This window comes from Lutra lutra, chromosome 5 (genome assembly GCF_902655055.1).
Source record: "Lutra lutra chromosome 5, mLutLut1.2, whole genome shotgun sequence".
Lineage (NCBI taxonomy): Eukaryota > Metazoa > Chordata > Mammalia > Carnivora > Mustelidae > Lutra > Lutra lutra.
In genome coordinates, this window is record NC_062282.1 from 143,995,353 (window position 1) to 144,015,890 (window position 20,538).

The 20,538-nt window shown below is 46.5% G+C and overlaps 1 protein-coding gene across 1 annotated transcript; it reads right to left on the reverse strand.

Moving 5' to 3' along the window:
* Positions 1–1,586: 1,586 nt before the first annotated feature.
* FAM170A (family with sequence similarity 170 member A) lies at positions 1,587–6,457 on the reverse strand. Its single transcript, XM_047730699.1, has 5 exons — positions 6,033–6,457; positions 3,946–4,086; positions 2,447–3,218; positions 2,107–2,165; positions 1,587–1,722 (listed from the first exon to the last, which is right to left on the reverse strand). The coding sequence occupies exons 1-4, from the start codon at positions 6,100–6,102 to the stop codon at positions 2,150–2,152; spliced, it is 999 nt and encodes a 332-aa protein (XP_047586655.1). The 5' UTR covers positions 6,103–6,457; the 3' UTR covers positions 1,587–1,722; positions 2,107–2,149.
* Positions 6,458–20,538: the final 14,081 nt, after the last annotated feature.

Sequence of the window (20,538 nt, forward strand, 5' to 3'; positions counted from 1 at the left end):
CATAGGATTTACCTTCAATATCATCATTTACCCAGGAAGCCCAAAAGAACACACAGATAAACTAGTAAGACAGTTCAATAAGCCAGGTGGATTCAAGGTCAGCGCATGGAAAAATCCGTCAAGTTTCTCTAGACTTAGCAATAACTGCCTGCTGCTGACTTGTAGCCATAGGCCCTCGTGTGACTCCATGCTTTCCTGGGAAGTCTTCTCTCTCTCTTTCTCTCTCTCTCTCCCCCTGTGCAGGGAGAACAGCCAGAACTCTGTGTAACCTGCACACTCCCAAGTCCTGTGGAATCAATGCTAGGTGTTTGAAGCTGTCAGTGGAAGACCCAGGAAGGCACAGGGGGACGGAAGATTCCTGGGGGTCTCAAGGAGCAAAGAAACAAAGGGGAAGATGACAGAGCACAGCAAAGCCTTCCAGAGAGAGAGCAGAATCTCCCAGAGGGTGGTGTGAGTACAGAAGGGTAGACAAGCCTTAAATTCTGAATTCTTGGAATGACCGTTAAAGGGGGCACAGGGCATCTAGAGGCAGAGGGATGTGGACACGCAGATGGCACCCCCTTTGGAGAGGCTGAGAAGCTTGAAGCCAGTGAGGAAGCTGGAAGATAATAATGATGGTGCCTGAAATAGTGACAACAATACCAGATCACAGGAACCATGGCTGATTCAATAAAGCCCCATGAAAGTTACCTTTCAACTCCTGGAAAAAAAAATCCATGGGACTTTGGAATTAGACCTGGTTCTGCTTCATTTTACAGAGTCTCTGAGCTTTGAATTATTCCCTTCTAATTCCATCAGTTTTCTGAAGCCTGGCTTTGGCCCCCTACTCAGATTAGAAAGACACACAGCACCCCCTTTACCTCTCCATCCATGGACAGCCTCATGCATTGAAATGAGTCTTCAGGCCCTCCCAGACATCTGTAGTTCTGGGGGCGCTGGTAGCAGTGGGGTAAGGATGAAGTTCAGGGATGACAGCGTCCCAAACTTGAGCAGCTAGAGTAAGAATTTATTTGGCAACTGACCCATTAACATCAGAACTAGAAATATCCAAGTTTCTTGGCTGAGCCTCTGATTACAGCCGTGTCTTCCTCCAATTCCTGACTGTGGTCAGGCGGCTTCTTTTCGAGTGCCGTGACGAAGTCCCACCAACCCCAGAAGAAATTGTTCCAAGCACAGCTTCCACATGAAGGCATCTCTCCTCTGCCCTGCTGCTTCCTTGCAAAGCCACAACTAAGAGGCCTCCATCCAGGCCAGAACTGGGGAGACACGCACAGCACCCACCAGCTCCCCAAAGACCGTCCCAGTGCTTTCACTCACAACCCACGGGACACGGTTTCTAGAGCACCTGCTACTTACCAGCAACCTCAGTGGAACTCAGCATGTTTGTCCTAGTCTCCTGCAAGATGTGGAAGCCAGCCTTGTGAAAATGGCCACACGGGTCTCATCCGTCCCGGGGCGTGAGTACTGCTGCTTCTGCAAAAGGACCGTGGGGGTCTTTGGCACTTACATGAAACCTGGTTCGCCAGCTGCTAGCGAGACCAGTGCACATGGTGGATAGACAATTTTGACTCAATAATATATCCAGGTGAGGTTTGGAAAACAGCCTTTATTGCATAAGACATTTATACGGTCCTGTGATGCTAGACAGAGCGCTGGTTCCTTCGTCTTCCCTCACATCATTGGCATCCTGTATGCTACTCTCCCCAGGGTCCTGTCTTCTCCCTGGAAGCAATTCAACAGATAAGGCACAGCAGGAAGAGACAAAAGCAACGGGAGTCCCACTAGTCCGAGTAACCCTTCACCTCCGTCTTAAAGCTCAGAGCCATGCACACCAGAGTGGGTTTCTTTCCAGAACAGCTACAGCCCAGTCAAGGTGCTAGAACATTTCCAGATCTCTTGGGGCCTCACTTCCGAGTTTCTCACCCCTCTCTCACTCTGGGACCTCTGGCTCTGGCCCTCACGCCTCAGACCTCTGCTCCCGCTAGGCCCCTTGTCCCCGCTTCACACCACTCCCACCCTTGAGGTTGTGCCGAGCTCTCTCAGTACCCCTAAATTCCTCCGCAACCTCATGACATTGGCTCAGACGATGCCAGCCTCAGGCCTTACCTCTCCCAAGAGAAGGCAACGCCATCTTCCGGGATCTTCTGGCTCACGAATCTCGGTGGCTGTGTGGAAACCAGAACAAAGATGCTCCGTAATTCAAGAAGAAAGGTGCTCTGTTAGCCTGAAAAGTTCAGGATAAATCCGCACTTCGAGTCAGATCTTTATTAGAGGCCTGGACAAGAAGCCAGGGGCCGCAGTTACCTGCCCCGCCCCCAACCTTCAGGTGTCCTCTGAGCTCTGAAAACCCCCAGCTCTCCCTCCTTGGAGGGGTGAGCCTGGACAGGAGAAACAGGGGCAGCTCGGAGAAGGCATGGCTCCCACAGCAGCCCCAGCCCCCGCTCACTTCTTGTCCTTTGGAGAATGGAACACACAGCCTGGGCACTGGCTCCAAGGTCGCTTTGGGCTGAGGTCTTCCTGCGGGGACCGCTCGTCCTCCTTCTCCTTTTCCTCCTCCCGCCTCTCCTGCTCTTCCTCCCCCTTCTCATCCTTCTCCTCCTCACAGGTGCCTTCTCCTTCTACGGTGCCTGTCAGCTGGGCCATGGTGAGGTGAAACACGTGGCAGCTGAAACCCTCCCAGATGCCATGCTGCACGTGCTCCTGGAGGAGCTCCAGGGTGGAGAAGACCCGGCAGCAGGCCATGCACCTGTAACCGGACTCCATGGTCACCAGCCAGTCGGGGGTCTTGGCCCTGGGTCTCTCCTCAACCGCGGGCGACCCGGGTGGGCTGTCGGACTCTGCCCGTTCCTCTTGCTCCTTCTCCTCCCCGCTGGGCTCACTGTCAGACAGCAGGTTTCTGGTGGACACGTCAGAGGGGGGAGTCCCTACCTGCACGTCCTCAGGAAGGGTCACTTCTTCTATCCTTGGCTGCTTTTCTAGTGACTCCGAGGTCTCCTGGGTCTCCCAGGAGACAGCTACGCCCTTTTTCATTTGTACCTGCATGTAGTATATTTTCATGCCCTTTTCCTCTTTGTTTGTGTGCAGAAAGGACACACAGGTTTTATAGGACGAAGGGGATGAAGAGACTCGGTGTGAGGGGGCGGCAGTCTCCCCTTGTTCCTGAACCTGGGTTAGGGGTGATCTAGGCTGGGGACTGTCTTGAGGTACTCGCCGGAGTCCTGAGAAAGGAAGTAAGAGACATAAGAATGTGAGTAGGCAGCGGGCCAGAAGTTGGGGGGTCTTCACATGTGAAGATGCATGGTGTGGGGAGGCTGGGGTCAGTGTTCTAACCCGGGGTGGTGTCATGTAGGCACTTTCCATGCATGTGTAAGGATGTTGGCAGGGTATCAGTATCCAGGGGTGTGGAGCAGTGTGGCAAGGGGTTGTGGAATGTCTGGGATCTTGGTGGGTTGTGTGTTATCTGTGATACCATTGGTGTGCTTGTGGAATGTGGACAGTCATGTAGGAATTGGTGCTGTGGATCCCATGTCTCGGGGGCAGGAGCTGTGTGCTGAGAATGAATGTGCATGGTATGGAGTACAGCTGTGTGCCTCAGGGTGCAGGGATCTGAGCTGGACGGTCCTGCTCCAGGGCTGGAGACCTGGGCTGAGGAGCTCGGTCCTTCTTTGGAGGCAACAGCAAAGGTACAACCTACATAGCTCCTTCATCCCGTCTCTGGGCACCATACTTCCAACCCAGATCTTTCTGGCTCATGCTTCTTAACATCCCCACTGTGGTTGCAGCAGGGATCCCCTCCACACACACACACTGAGCTCATACCCACACTCTCCTAACAGCGATGCCAGCTTCCTGGGCTCCTCCGAGGAGCCCTGACCACCTCTGATTGTCTTGGGTTTCTTCTTGGCCTCTCCTGGTCTATGTGCCCCACACCCAAGGAGCCCTTACCAACACAGATGAGCTTGCGTGGAGAAGAGACACAGGAGAAGTATTCAGAGGCAGAGGACACCTCTCCCACCGCCGTGTCCCAACTTTTGGCCACCCCAGTTGATTCAAGCTGAGGAGCATCCTCCTGTGACTTTGAGACCCCTGGAAAGATAGGAAAGCCTCAGAAATATGGTGAGTGGGCCATGTCTGGGCATCATTTGTCCATCCAACCAAATGACGTATGTCAAGTGCAGTGAATACACACGGTTCAAAGTCTGGTCCCGGGTGGCTACTCCTGTATTGAATTACTATCAACACTTACTTAGTTAGTGTCTGCTTAGGATTGAAGGATTGAGTAGGTCTGAAATGTGAACATCGTGTGTATCAGCCAAACCTTTCACAAATGTGAGGGTGGCGTGATGAGGAGGGTACACACGCATCGGTGTGGTGTTTGGAGCAAAGTTGGTGTTCACAATTCCGGAATGGGGTGACACATAACCATTTTATAGAATATGGTATGTACTTATGGTGTGTAGTCAATCATTTATTCATTCACTCAAAAATAGAGAGTAGCTACTATGTATCGGGCATATGTATCGGCTACTATTCTGGGCTCTGGTAAGGCTGAACATTCTAGTAGAAGACATATCATACGTTATGATATGTTAGCTGGCATTAAGTATACAAGGGTTGCCAGAGTTAGCAAACAAAAACAGAGGATACCCAGAAAAATTTGCATTTCAGCTAAACCACAAACAATTTTTTAGTGCAAGCTTTCCCCATATAATACTTGGGTGATGCCTATTTTTAGTGTAAGTATGTCCCATATGGCATTTTGGGATATACTCATACTCCAGAGCTCAGAGTAAGAGGAGAGGACTTTGACACCCGTGGATGGTTTGTGAACACAGTGCAGCAGTGACGTGCATATCTACCTATATGATCTGTGTGTGCGGAGATGTGCGAGTTTTTTTCTGTACAAAGTGTGTACAGGTTTATAAGTGATGCTCTCGTGAAACTCCCTTATTATGAGTTCTGTATTCACGCTTACATGTTTTGAATGTCTCCCAGATCCAGGCATGGTGACAGTAACTCTACAAGGCTGACTTCACATCTGAGGATACTCTATCCGCATTCTCCCCACTGCTCCCCCCACCCATCATACACACAGAGGCAAAAATACCTCACCAATCACTGCCTTTTCTGTCCTACAGCTGCTGCCTGAAAATCTGCCTCCTGTCCAGGCCTCCAGTCCCAGGGCTCATCCTATATGCCCAGCCCTGTGCCTTACGGAAACTGTGGGCCTCCGATATGGGCCAGAAGGTTCCGGCTGGCTTCCTGGGGTGGGCTCCATTCTGCCCACCTCCCAGTGTGACCACACCCTCTCTCAAGGCAAGCTACTAGTTTACAGGGATCCTGGGGAGTAAATCCAGAGCTCTCAGAGCTCCCTGCAGCACCCTGACACCATTTCTCACCCCCATCCATCTGAACCTAGTCTCTGAAAGGCCCTCCCTTCCCCTGATCACCGCTGCCGAACCCCACATCTGTAGATCACACAGACTCCTACGGATCCATTGATAAATTCTTCCTGCTAAAGGAATACCATCTCCATGCTTTCAGTATGATGCCATCGCTAGACAATCTCCTTTCTTGCTCCTCAAAATCTTTTTCAACAAGGCTTCTCCTTGTTCTTTGGTAAAAGGGACAGCGGAACCCATAGATCTTCATTGGCATCCTTCACAACCTCCCTGCCCCCACCCAGTGACCCCAGAGGAAGGTGGAACAAAGAGAATGAGAGAGAATACAGAACTGAGAAAAGCCATCTCCTGTAAGTCTGGGCAAGTAGGACCCCGGCCTGCGATGAGTCCAACAGAGCTCCAGTCCCGAGCGCCTCAAGAGAGAAGTCCTCAGACGGGCAGTGCTGACCCCACTCCAGGCAGGGGCACCTGGCCCTCCCATGCCATCTCACACCACAGGGATGCTCAGGAGGGACACGACGGCGTCCTTGGCTACTTCCCCAGGGTCACGTCCTCCTCCACCCCAGCTTCCTAGAGAAGGTCCAGGCTGGCAACAGCCTTTGTGCCCCAGATAAGGTGCCCAGCACATACCTCCTCCCTGCTGGGCACCTTCCGGGGACTCTACACTTTCTAGATGTTTCCTCTTCTGTCGCTGTTTCATGATATCGGTGACAGGAGCTGCTCAGAAGATGCCTAACACCCAGCTCCTCTTTCTCCCTACTGGCTGGCCCCCCTTGACTCTCAGGAAATTCGCTGAGGTAACCCGAAAGGAATAAAAATTGTCGAGTGTCCTAAATGGCTGAGGAACTCAAACCACACAGAGAACCAGCAACACCGCCCAGTGCCTGCTTCAGCACAGGGCTGTTAAGGTTCAAAGGTCACCCAGCCCCCAGCGGGGGTTCTCTGACCTGAATGATGACATCAGAGCATTCTGGGGACCTGGATCCCACGCAGTCTTTGCAAATGCACGGACCCCATGTTCAAGAACAATTCCTCTTTCCCCGGTGGAACCTCTCCCATGAATTCAACTCACATCTTCTTAAGAGGGGTAGGGTATTTTGAGATACTCATCTGCTGGTGTTTCATTTATTTTCCCCTTTCTCCCGTTAAAATCATTATTATTTTTTTCCCTTTCTCTTCTATATTCAGGCAGGTAGCAGACTCTGTGTTCTCTGGCCAGAGGAAAGGCATGGCAGGGCTAAAAGCAGCAAATCATGCTCATCCCCTTGGCTTTTATTTCTAAAATCCCCAACTCCACAGATAAGACAGGGCACTTGAGCAGAAACCTAACAGAAGCAGGATTCTTGAAATTCAGTACTTACTGTCTTCTTTTCCTACTAGCTTGTTGAGAGGTACCGACTGTCAGAGAGAAGTCTGTGGACCACGAAGGAGGAGTCTCCAAGGCATGGTTAGAGCAGAAGATGTGGAGAAAACTCCACGAGGAGAAGGCTACATTGTGCATACAGGCAGAATCATGGCAACCTGTCCCACATGTCACCCAAGAACCACCAAACCCAAAGGAGGCACGGCAACCAAGCTGCAGGACATCGAAGCTGTAAGTGTGTCCTCCCAATAAACAGTAACCATGCTCTCACCTCAATCTTCATTCACGGTGGCCCTGTATGACCTCCCAATAGGGATGGGTGGAAACCCAAAGGGGACACCAGCAGGATCAAGGCTTAACATACAAATCAAGCGGAGTTACAAAAACATTCCATCCTCTTTCTTTTTTTTTTTTAAGATTTTATTTATTTATTTGACAGACAGAGATCACAAGTAGGCAGAGAGGCAGGCAGAGAGAGAGAGAGAGGAGGAAGCAGGCTCCCCGCTGAGCAGAGAGCCGGATGCAGGGCTCGATCCCAGGACCCTGGGATCATGACCTGAGCCAAAGGCAGAGGCATTAACCCACTGAGCCACCCAGGCGCCCCTCCATCCTCTTTCTTGCACACCTTGCTTGTGGGCTGAAATGTCTACCAGTTATAAGTGGTGACCCAACTGCATGCTCTTGATTCCAGTCCAAAATGAGAGACACCTCCTTTTGAAGGTAGTACGCGTATAGAGGGAGGAGGCGGACCTCCCCAAAGTCCCTGGCACCAAGAAGCCCGACTGGACCAAGGTGAATCCAGATCTGAGGGGCACTGCCAGACATCACGGTCTCCAACAGCAGAGAGTGAAGACAGGACAAATACAGCCTTGTGAGGATTTGCAGATGAGATTCAACCTTCCTGTTTCTTAGAGAACCCCTAGGTAAGAAGGGGCAAGGAGGGCTTTTCAAAACTTCTTGAGGTAGAAATTTCCTTTTCTTTTTTTTTTTTTAAAGATTTTTATTTATTTATTTGACAGAGAGAGAGCACAAGCAGCGGGAGTGGGAGAGGGAGAAGCGGCGGGGAGCCCGATGTGGGACTTGATTGCAGGACCCCGGGATCATGACCTGAGCCAAATGCAGACACTCAACCAACTGAGCCACCCAGGCGCCCTGTGGTAGAAATTTTCAAGCATACACAAAGTTAAAAAAAAAAAAAAAGTTGTCTAATGGGGATGTGGCTCCATGGACCTATGACCCAGGTTGAACCATTACCAATATTCTGTCATTCTCGTCCCATCCCCACACCCCTCCCGCACACCACATATACACAGTGAGCTTTTCCTTCAATTGTTCCAGTTTAGATGTTTCTGGGAGTGTGTAGGGGTGGCGGAAGAACTGTGTTTTGAAGAAAATCTCAGATGTGTCCTCTCTCTCTAAGTGCAACAGTATTTATATCCAATAGATGAGGAGATTTTTGTTGTTGTTGTTGTTGTTGTTGGGTTTTTGTTTTTGTTTATTTATTTCACAGAGGTACACACAGCGAGAGAGAGAGAGAGAGAAAAGAGAACACAAGCAGGGGTAGAAGGAGTGGGAGAAGCAGAGAGCTTTGAGCAGAGAGCTTTGCCTTACCATGATAAACGCCACTGGTCCTAGCTTGTTTTTAATGATGTTGAGATGGATCAGTGGGTTCCTGTGATGTTGATTTGATCCTTCCAGGATAATGATCCCATAAGCCTTTCAACAAATAGCATGAGGAACCATGATATGGTTCCCAATGAGCAGAGAGCTTTGCCTTACCATGATAAATGCCACTGGTCCTAGCTTGTTTTTAATGATGTTGAGATGGATCAGTGGGTTCCTGTGATGTCGATTTGATCCTTCCACGATAATGATCCCATAAACCTTTCAACAAATAGCATGAGGAACCACAGAGGATCGTGCCTTCATTAGGAGTTCAAACTTCACTAGGTATTCTAATCCTTTCATTCCAAGGAAGGGAATTCTGTTTGCTTCCCCTTGCCCCCCCTTGCCCCCATTTTGCCCCGCCCCTCTGGTAGCCATCTACTGGTTCTCTGTATTTATGGGTCTGTTTCTCCTATTTTGTGTTTGTTCAGGAGGAAGTTTCTTTTTTTTTAATTTTTTTATTTTTTTATAAACATATAATTTATTTTTATCCCCAGGGTACAGGTCTGTGAATCACCAGGTTTACACACTTCACAGCACTCACCATAGCACATACCCTCCCCAATGTCCATAACCCCACCACCCAGGAAGAAGTTTCTTAAGACATCCTTCTTAGACCCAGAATTTCCAAAAGAATTGAACCTCTCCTTTCAGCCCAGGTCATGATCTCACGATCTCATGAGCTCCCTGCTCAGTGCTGAGTCTGCTTCAAACTCTTTCTCTCTCTCCCTATGCCCCTGCCCACTCAGTCTCTCTCTCTCTCTCTCAAATAAATAAATAAAATGTTACAAAAGAAGAAGAAGAAGAATTGTACCTGTCTTTACAAAAGGAAAGATGGTTCTGAGGGTACCAGCTCAGGATTTGCAAGCTAGGACCAGTGGGATTTATCATGGTAAGGCAAAGCTAGATTAGAACATACCTTACCCATTCTTTCTTTATTTGTTCTTCATTCTGTAAATCTTTACTGAGTCTTTACCATGTGCCAAGCTCCCCCAGATCCTCATGGTTGAACAGTTATGAACAAAACTGATAAAAGGATTTTCTCTCAAGGAGCTTAATTCTAAAAGAAAAGACAGATAATCTTTTAACATACATAAAATATGGAGTAGGTTAGATACTAACAAGTATCATGAAGAAAAAGAAAACAAAGTGAATTGGGGTCTGTAGGCAATGGGGCATTTCTGTGTTACATGGGAGGTCATGGAAGTCTTTACTCAAAATAGCCATTTTCACTAAGACTTCAGGGCAAATGAGAAAGTTGAGAACTAAGGTTACATTTTCCAGATGAAAAGAAGAGACTGGAGTCCTGGACAGGGATGGCTTGGCCTGTTAGACCTTCACAAAGAGGCCAGTGTAGCTAGAGCTGAGACAGAAAGATAGAAAGAGACATAATGAGGGACTCTGCAGACAGTAAGCTATTGTCAAGATTCTGGCTGTTTCTCTGAGTGACATGGGAACCGTGGAGAGTCCTGAGTGAATAATTGTATTTAAAAAGATCACTCTGGGGACACCTGAGGGCCTCAGTTGGTTAAGCCTCCAACTCTTGATCTCATCTCAGGTTTTGATCTCACCATTGTGAGTTTAAACCCCCGTGCTGGGTTCCGCACTGGGTGTGGCATCTACTTAACAAAACAAGAAGAAGGAGGAGAAGGAAAAGAAGAAAAGAAAGAAGATTACTCCGCTAGATACCCAACTGGGGGATGCCTGGGTGGCTCAGTCGGTTAAGCATCTGCCTTGGGTTCAGGTCATGAACCCAGGGTCCTGGGATCGAGTCTGGCATCAGGCTCCTTGCTCAGCAGGGAGCCTGCTTCTCCTCCTGCCTGCCACTCCCCCTGCCTGTGCACTCACACTCTTTGTCTTCCTGACAAATAAATAAATAAAGTCTTAAAAAAAAAATAGCCACCTGGGAGGCAAGGACAGAATCAAGAAAATAGGGAGCTTTCTGGGGCATCTTCCTGACTCAGTTGGCAGAGTATGCAAGTCTTGATCTCAGGGTCATGAGTTCAAGCCCCACGTTGGGTGTGGGGTGTGGAGCTGTCTTTAAAAATATAAAAAAGTAAAAATTCTGAAAATAAAGACAAATTCATCTCTTTCCTTCAAAAAATGAAAAAATAGGAAAAAAGAAAATAGTAGGCCTATTGCAATTATCCAGGAGAGAAATGATCTGTAAAAGGAAAAATAAATAAACTAGGCTTCATGAAAACTAAAACCATTTGCTATGCGAAAGATCCTTGAAGGAGTGGGAAAAGACAAGCTACAGACTGGAAAAAAAGATTTGCAAACCTCATAAGCCAACAAACACATAAAATCTGTAACATGTAAAGAACTCTCAAACTCAGAGTAAAAAAGGAAACAATCCAACTGGAAAATGGACAAAAGACTGGAAGAGATGTTTCAGGGAAGAGGATGTCCAGACAGCAAATAAACACATGAAGTGCTGTTTCATGTCATTAGCCATTAGGATCATGTGCACGAAAGCCACAGTGAGATACCTATCGCACAAGCTCAAATAAAAAGCCGTGACAATACAAAATGCTGAGGAGAATGGGAAGATACTCCATGTGCCAAGCTCCCTAGATCATTCATACACTGCTGGTAAGAACAGAAAATGACAGCCATTCTGGAAAGTATGGCACTCTAGAGACCTATGGATGGCTCAGTCAGTGAAGCATGTGCCTTCAGCTCAGGTCATGATCTCAGGGTCCTGGGATCGAGCCCCACATCGGGCTCCTTCTCAGCAGGAAGCTTGCTTCTCCCTCTGCCCTCTGCCTCTGCTTGTTCTCTCCCTCTATCTCACAAATAAATAAATAAAATCTTAAAAAAAAAAGATTATGGCATATTCTAAAAAACAAAACAAAACAAAACAAAAAGCAAAACTAAACGTGCAACTACCATCCAACCCAGCAAATTGCATTCTTGGGCATTTGTCCCAGAGAAAGGCAAAGCCTGTTCATAAAACATACACATGAATGTTGGTAACAGCTTATTCACAATAGCCAAAACCTAGAAACAACTCAGATATCCTTCAGTGGGTAAACGTTTAAATAAGCTGTGATACAGCCATACCATGGAATTCTACTCAGCAAGAAAAGAGGAATGAACTTGGATGCATCTCCAGAGAATTATGCTGAGGGAAAAAAGCTAGTCCCAAAAGATGATATACTAGATGATTCCTTTTATGTAATAGTCTTGAGATGGCCAAAATTATACCAATGGAAAATAGGTGCAGAGTTAAGTGGTTAAAGGGGTATGGAAGTGTGGGAGGAAGTAGGTGTGGCCATAAAATGGCAACATGAAGTATCTTTGTGGTCATGGAAATGTGTGTCTTGATACTATCAAGCTCAAAATCTAGCAGCAGACAAGCAGCAGACTACAGTTTCGCAATATGTTTCAATTGGCCAAAGTGGGTAAAGTTTCCATGGGATTTCTATATTCTTCCTCACAACTGCTCGTGAATGCCCAATGATCTAAAAATTAGAAGTTTTGGGGCACCAGGGTGGCTCATGACCTGCCTTCAGTTCAGGTCATGATTCCAGGGTCCTGGGATCAAGCCCCGCATCAGGCTCTTCCTCAGCAGGGAGCCTGCTTCCTCCTCTCTCTCTCTCTCTGCCTGCCTCTCCACTACTTGTGATCTCTGTCAAATAAATAAATAAAATCTTTAAAAAAATAAAAATAAAAATTAGAAGTTTAATTAAAAAAAAAAAAGAGCAAAAACAAACAGGGGCACCTGGGTGGTTCAGCCGGTTAAGCGTCTGCCTTCGGCGCAGGCCATGAGCCCAGGGTCCTGGGAACGAGTCCCACACTGGGGTCCCTGCTCAGCAGGGAGCCTGCTTCTCCCAAACCGCCCACCTTCTGGCCCGGCGCATGCTCTCTCTCTCTCACTGTCTCTCTCTCTCTCTCAAATAAATAAATAAAACCCTAAAACAAACAAACAGAACTAGGAGTACTTGTTTAAAAATAGAGGTGGGTAGCTATGGGATTCAGGTAAAGAATTGGCTTGCTTCTCCAAGCAAGTTTTTCTTACCACCTGTGCGTGTCTCCCTGGTGGGCACATTATGGAAATCCTCTTGCTATGCACAGGAGAGCGAGGAAGTTTACACTGGAGAAAACACTTTATAAACCCTACTTGCTGCATAAATGTGAGCCACAATAGTTACCCTCAGGAGCTACAAATCTGAATGCTTTTAAGCAACAATGGACCGTGAAGTTCTCTAATTCAATCTAATATTCTGGTACCGGTTCTCCCCATAGGAGGCAGTAGTTCCACCAAGCAAATCTCCAACACCAGCTGTGTGTCCTTTAACCCAACTCAAGGCAGACACTATCTACGCAGAGACAGCGTCAGATTCCACAGATTAACGAGTGAGCCCTACAAGACTTCCCTAGCCCACCTACCCCCTCTCCACATGCACACACATCTCAGACACCAGTTGTCACCTGTCCTTACCAGTTGGCTGTAAATGGGAGGTTCTAATGGCCTACCACCTTAGGGTTCAGTCATTTTGCTAGAGTGGCTCACAGAACTCAGAGAAACATTTTGCCTATGAGATTATTGGCCTCTTTGAGAGGACAGAACACAGAAACAGCCAGATAGAAGAGAGACACGGCACAAGGTATAGGGAAAGGCAAGGAGTTTCCACACCACTCTCCCCAAATCTCCATGTGTTTCACCAGCCAGGAAGCTCTCTGGACCCTGTCCTTTTTGGTTTTTATAGAGGTGTAATTACATAGGCATGATTCATTAAAACACAGGACTGTGAGGACTGATTCAACCTTCAGCCCCTCCCCGCTCCCCAGAGGAGGGGGATGGGACAGAAAGTTCCAACCCTCTCATCATGTGCTTGTTCCCCTGGCAACCAGCCCCCACCCATAGGTGCTTCCAAAGTCACCTCATTAACCTAAGACACCCTTATGGCTCTTATGACTTAGGAAATTCCAAGAGCATTAGGGAGCTCTGTGCCAGGAACAAATATCCTTTTCTTACTATATCCTTCAATTTCTTCACCTTCAATTTCTACAGTAATGCCTTCAAGAGGTTGCCTTGTCTATATCTTACTCTTTCCAATGACAGAAAATTTACTTCCCCTCAGAGCAGCTGGACATTTATCTGTAGAAAACTTTGTAAAATTTAATTTAAGGAAAGGAAACATCTCCTACATCCCTGAGTTTTCCCACAAATCATCACAGTTAAATTCTTTGGATACCGTATCAATCAAGAAGCTTCATTATTTTTTTGGAACAAATAACCCCCCCCCAACAGCAGCTTAAAACCACAAAGGTTCATTTCCTACTCCTCGTCGACGCCCACTGTGGGCTGGCTAAAAGTTCCCTCCTTGATGTCCTCCTTCCCAGATTCAGGTTGATAAAGCCACTGGTGTCGGCCATAACTGCCAAGAGAATCCTGAAGTCTCACCCCGGCATTGAATGTCCTGTCCGCAAAGTAACCTATGACTTCTACCCAAAATTGCTGACCACAATCTTATCATATGTCTCTCCATTTTCCAGACTCCTTAGGCAAACATAATTGTGAACAGTTCTAATAAATAGCACAGGGACCCTGTAGAAAGATTCTAATCCCTCCCCACTAGGTAGGACACCTGACAAAACCATCAAGTCACATATTTACAAAACCACACCTAGAACTCGGGTCTCTTGGATCACAATTCAGAACCTTTTCCTACCAAGCCTCATTAGGATTTTTATACCAGGACAATGTTGTTGTATTATATGGCATTTGCTTGGGTTTTTTTCTGTTTCTTTCTTCTAAACCAATTCAGGGGAGAGAGGGCTCAGGAGTTCCTAAAACACTTGCCTTAAACTGGAAAATAATTTCACCGCCTTTTGAAATGTTTGACCTAGTAAAGATTACATGTCTGGGCGGCTTTTATACTTTGAATTTAGGGAATACAAAGGAAGCAATCTTCCAAAGACTCGAACCAACAGGCAGAAAAACTCTTGACTCTCACATCGCTATTTCGATGATTCCGCTGACACTCCGGGTCTCCGAGTGATCACAGTGGCAAGAGCCAGAGTTTAGCGAGGATGGAAGTAGATATAATAGCGTGGCAGGCCTTAAAGAAACAAATACTACAGTAAATGCATTAGCTCCATCCTATTTGCTCATAGGTCCGTGCAAAGTAACAAATGGTTCTAAAACATGTATTCCAAATAGCTTTTGTTCTTATTATTCTAAAGTTAACCTGGCTGCCAGATATGTGCTCTGTGATGACAAAGAAGGCATATACGGGCGGAGGATGTATGCATCGAGGTATGCTGCTCATTTCGCTCCTGCAGATACAACACACATCTGATGAATTAGCGACCATCTTCCAGTCTTCCCCAAACTGGGAACACTCGAGTATGTCCTTCCCAGCTTTTAACCCGGCCAGGTCATAGTTATTTTCTTTTTTTTTTTTTTTTTTTTTGTCAGAGAGAGAGAAGGAGAAAGCAAGCACAGGTAGACAGAGTGGTAGGCAGAGGCAGAGGGAGAAGCAGGCTTCCTGCCGAGCAAGGAGCCTGATGTGGGACTCGATCCCAGGACGCCGGGATCATGACCTGAGCCGAAGGCAGCCGCTTAACCAACTGAGCCACCCAGGCGTCCCCATAGTTATTTTCTTAAGGAATATTAGTTTCCTGCTCAAATGGTCAATGGCTTCTGCATTAAACTCTAAAATATCCCACCTAGTATTCTAGCATTGTATAAACCCTACTTGCTGCACAAATGTGAGCCACAACAGTTACCCTCAGGAGCTACAAATCTGAATGCTTTTAAGCAACAATGGACCGTGAAGTTCTCTCATTGTCTCTCATTGTTAAGAACCCTACTGAGTTTTCCACGCCACCGCACAGCACCCAGCTTCTTGCCTCTACTCACTGGACCTGACTTCCCCGCCTCAGAGCGCAGTCCTTGCTCACGTCGTTTCTTTCAAAGGTACAGATTTTCAGGGGCACCCGGCTGGCTTAGTCGGTTAAGCATCTGCCTTTGGCTCAGGTCATGATGCCGGGGTCCTGGGATCGAGTCCCGCACGGAGCTCCTTGCTAAGCAGGCAGCCTGCTCCTCCCTCTCTCACTGCCTGCATCTGCCCCTGCTTGTGCTCGCTCGCTCTCTGTCAAAGAAGTAAATAAAATCTTCAAAAAAAAAAAAAAAGTACAGATAGTCAAAGTACATGATGCATTTTTTGTTTTTATATACAATGCTAGTACTTACCACTGACTACACTCCCTGTGCTGTACCTTTTATCCGTATGATATTCATTCCATAATATTATGGTTCTTTACAGAGAAGCCCGTTTCTCCCTCTCCCCTTCATCCATCTTCCCCATCCTTTCCCCTTCCCTCCCCACCTCTCCCTCTCCAGCAACCATCAGGATGTTCTTTGTATCTATGCATCTGCCAAAGTACAATAGGGTTTTAAGTAGAACCAAAATCCTACTTCATAAAGAAGCCTTTCCAGATATCCTGAGAATGGGCCCCTCTTAGCTAAATGTCTATGACAGCTCTTTTCATAGTGTGCTTTTGGGCCACTCTATGAATGAATGTGTCTAGTTTCCCCCACAACAGGGTATGAATCCTTGGAAAGGAGAGACTGTGATTCCTGATCTCTGGAGTCAGCTCCTTGCACTTAGTATGAGCTCTCCCACCTGCTTCCCCAGCCCCCCAAAACAAAAACTTATATAAAGTGCCCCAGTACAAGCTCTTCTTATCCCCTAGACCAAACAATGTCCTGACCAGATAGCTCTTTTATTTTTTTTATTTTTCCCCACACAAGTGTCACCTCTGCTTTATCCCAGGCTTGTCACCATACCCACGTATCTGAACTGAAATGAGTACCCTGTTTATCCTGTGTCATCAACCCAACTCCCTTCTTCTGCATCTATAACTATCTTTTTTTCCACTGCCTAAAATTCAGCCATAGAGATTCAGTATTTCAAATACTAAGACCGCCCGAGAGGTGCTACCTTAATTGAGACATTATCAGCCACTATTTTAAGAAGTACTAGGGAAAAAGAGGCTGAGAATCCGGCCATTTTTTTTTGTGGGAAGGAGATGTGGAGATTGGGAAAAGAAGGAACAGTATCTGGGAGGGAGGCAGATGTTGGGCACAGTGGTGAGAAAGAACCAAAAATAAATATTGGACTTCCTCTTAAATCTGCAACAGACCAGGTCTTCCTGAGACATGTAAAGACATGTATGAAGAACACAAAAGGTATATGTCCACTGCAAATTAGTCATGTTAACAAAGTGACATGAGACTTGGGGAGTTCAAGGAGCGACAGAGTAATCAAAGTCTAACTGTAAAAGAACCCAGGAATTGGGTGGGACCCACAACTAGAAAAGAAACATTGCCATCAGGACTCAGCAGTTCTATATATATTGTGAGCAAGTTAAGAAGCTTGATGAAGCCGAGGAAGATGATTATGGGGTGCAGGAAACACCCCAGCCCAAAGGATTTCTCTGAGTCGAGCCCTGTCTCCCAGTTAGTAGGGCTTGGAAAATCTCCATGAACCTAATACCTTTGACATCACGTCATGGAATTAAATGAGATTCATGGTCCCAGGGTCCCTTCTGAAAGATGGGTGGGGGATCCTCAATGAGGAGGGGAGCATGGAGTGTCCACAAAGTCCATGCTTAGAACGCCTCTTGGTCTCTAAGTCATGCTTCTCTACTGTTTATAGGTCTGTAATGGATGAGGAGAAACCCGCTTCTAGGTGCAAGGAGGAAGGTCACTGAAGATGACATGTGGCCATGAGCCCATGGTGTCTGCCTTGAGGAGAGCAATAAAATGGGCAATGCCACTTTTTTTTTTTTTTTTTTTTTTTTGCTGCAATATTTACTGGTTCATTCTTTAACAGTCTGGCTGTCAGCTGTGAGCAAAAACCTTCTGCCAATCTCATTCAGTCTTTAAATGGGTAACAAGCCAGTAGAGGCTCAAAACAGTTGAACGTTCCTACCTAACACAGACCTGGCAGCCCTGTACTAGCTTATGAGTAATTTTTAAAGTTCCTTTAATGTGTGTAACGAAACCCTTTGACTGGTTCTCTGTCTTTTGGATGACCCCCAATTTCCATCTCCTTGAACTCTAGGAAAGAATTCAATTACTGTCTTCTCCAGAGAGAGTAGTCATCCATAAGTTTCAAAAACCTAGAATTTGTACCAGCAGCAAGTCAGACGGTCTGAGGGCTGGAGCATGACAAAACTGGATCTCTGATTTGATACTTGATAAAAATCATTTCAAATAACATTTAAAGAACCCAGTGGCAGGAGCTGGTAGGCTAAGTTGAGGGTCACGATTTACACAGTTATACCCACAGGTTTCCTGTGTACCTACAGTCTAAAGGGAGCCTGTGCCTATCGAGGAAAGGGAAAGTAAAAATGGTAGACAAATGAGGATGGTCCAAAAAACTGCTCAGCCATTGTGGGTTCTTCCCATTCCCTGCCATCCATCCCCCCAAAAGTATATCCTAACTCTGACCAAAGTGGAGGCAAAGCCTAGAAAAACAGTCCAGTGCTGCTGAGATGTTCACGGTTGGCAACATGTTTGATGCTTTTGAAATCCAATCCCCCTGGTAATTTTGAATTTCCTATGCAGTGTCTCTACCAAGTAATTACTCGGCTCAGATTCCTACACTGTCAAGGCCCAAGAATCCACCACTTCCCAAAAAACAAAAGAACAAAAACAGCAATTCTCTATTTGTGGGTGGGTATAATGAAAAATTCTTCCTTGTAAGGACACATCTTCCCCAGAGGCTGTTGTTTCTAGTTGTTACCTCTTGGGGGGAGGGGGGACACAAGTAACAAATCTACATTCCTCTTCTGTAAGATAGTACATTAACTTCTCTTTTTCTTTTCTTTCTTTTTTTTTTTTAGGTAGGCTCCAATGCCCAGCATGGAGCTTGAACACATGACCTGAAATCAACACCTGAGCTGAGGTCAAGAGTTGGACGCTCAAGTAATTAAGGCACCAGGGGCCCCAGTCCTCCCAGTTTTGAAGACTGACATCTCAGCCCCTCAGACCTTTCTTTCAGCTACAGACTCCTGTTCCTGCAAACATCCACACTTCATCTCCTCTTTGCCATTCGTCCTTCTCCTGAATGTGTCCTAGTTGCTTTTTGCCGTAACGTGCTTTCCCCAAAACTGAACATGGTACTCCAGCGGAGGTCTGACCAAAGCCAAGTGGAATGGGGCTCTTACCTCCCCCATTACAGATACTTCTCCTAAGACTGGGCCCTGGGATCATGACCTGATTATGTGAAATAATCACATGTAACTGTGAAGTCCAGTGGGGCTGACTTAGCCAATCTAAAATAACCACGGCACAATTCAAAACCATTATTTCTTGCCAAGTAATATAGCCAAGTGGTTTCCAGACCCTTTCTATCCCCACCCAAAGGCCATCCTCAAGCCCTCACTCCACAAACACAACAGCACAATAAATGGATGAAGTGTTCTGTTTTGCACATGACTTTTTTAAAAATCTGGCAATTATCTGAGTTGCCCAAGATTCTTCAAAACATCCCCAAGTCAAAAAATGGTCATCTCTAGGGGTGCTTGGGTGGCTCAGCAGGTTGAGCCCCTGACTTTGGCTCAGGTCATGATCTCGGGGTCCTAGGATCGAGCCCATATCAGCTGGAAAGTCTGTTTCTCCCTTTCCCTCTGCCCCTCCCCCCCACTTCTGCGAGCGCTCTCTCTTTCAAATAAATAAAATCTTAAAAAAAAAAAAATGGTTGTCTCTAAGTGTTACACAGCTTGATAAGCTAACTGCATAAGCCTTTAAATCCCCTGAAGGCATACCCAATAAGGTAAACCATTAAATGACAATTGGCATCCTGCCTAATTAATAGCAGAACAGAGGGGAAAGAGCACAGGTCTGTCTTTAGAACTAAGGGAGTCTGAATCAAAGCCGCATTAATAAATTGGCTCAGGCCACTGAGGCTAAACCTTAGTTTCTTCCCACAGAGATGGTGATAACCCTCTTCTTTTGCCAAGTCCTTACTGGAAGTGCTGGATACATTGCTTGGTCTATGTAGATACACAGTAAAAGGAATGTTTCCCCTCAAAGCACAGATTATTCCTGGCTACATCTTATTTCTCCTAGTAGATTACTAGCCATGAGAGAAAGGGATGGAGACTTGTCTGTCCTCACAGCCTCTACACCTAGCGTGAGGAGACACACACTTCCTTCTGGAATACAACTGTAGGTATCTGCCTTCAAATTCACTTGAGTATCACACAGAAATAATAACACTTCTATTCAGACTACTCAATTCCCCCAGGATATTTGACAATTCCCAGGAAGTATCTAAAGTTATCCGTTATTTAAATTAAAAAAAAAAAAGACTCCCTTCAAATCTGAGGCAGTCATGTTCAAAGGTTGCTCTAGGTTGGCAGTGACATTTCTAATATTTTTTTAAAGATTTTTTATTTATTTATTTGAGAGAGGGCATACACATACAAGCAGGGGCAGAGGGGCAGAGGGAGAGGGAGAAGCAGACTCCCCACTGGGCAAGGAGCTGGATGTGGGACTCGATCCCAGGACCCTGGGATCATGACCTGAGCTGAAGGCAGATGCTTAACCCACTGAGCCACCCAGGCACCCTGACTTTTCTAACATTTTTAATTTTGACCCAGTTTTAAGCTCTATTTGTCTCCTCCAGTAATGGTGTTCCAAGATACCGCAAAACCAGGAAGGGCAAGGGGAGGCTGCTGACAAAAGCCAGCATCTGATACATCCAGTTTCTGACCTATGGCTCAGGAAGCCAGAAGAAAGTTTTGTTGGTCTCCGGTGTCTACCCTGAGCAATAAAATTCAGAGAGTTCACTCCCACACAGCCGCAACAGGATTGAGGTAATTGTTGCTGTTACAGCTTTCGCAGTTTGAGTGGGAGAAGATGAGAATTCTGAAAGAGATTTATTTACCGCAAAGCATCCCAAATATCTCATTAATCTGCTTTTCATTTGGCAAACTTTTCCTTCATTAAAAGTGCCACGGTCTGCAGTTTATGACAAGGCAGAATTGCCTCTGGGAAGGCACAGCAGCAAAATGAAGAGGATCTGGGCTGTGGAGAGAGGGAGACGGGAGTTTGATTTGCAGGTGTGTGATGCCCTTGTT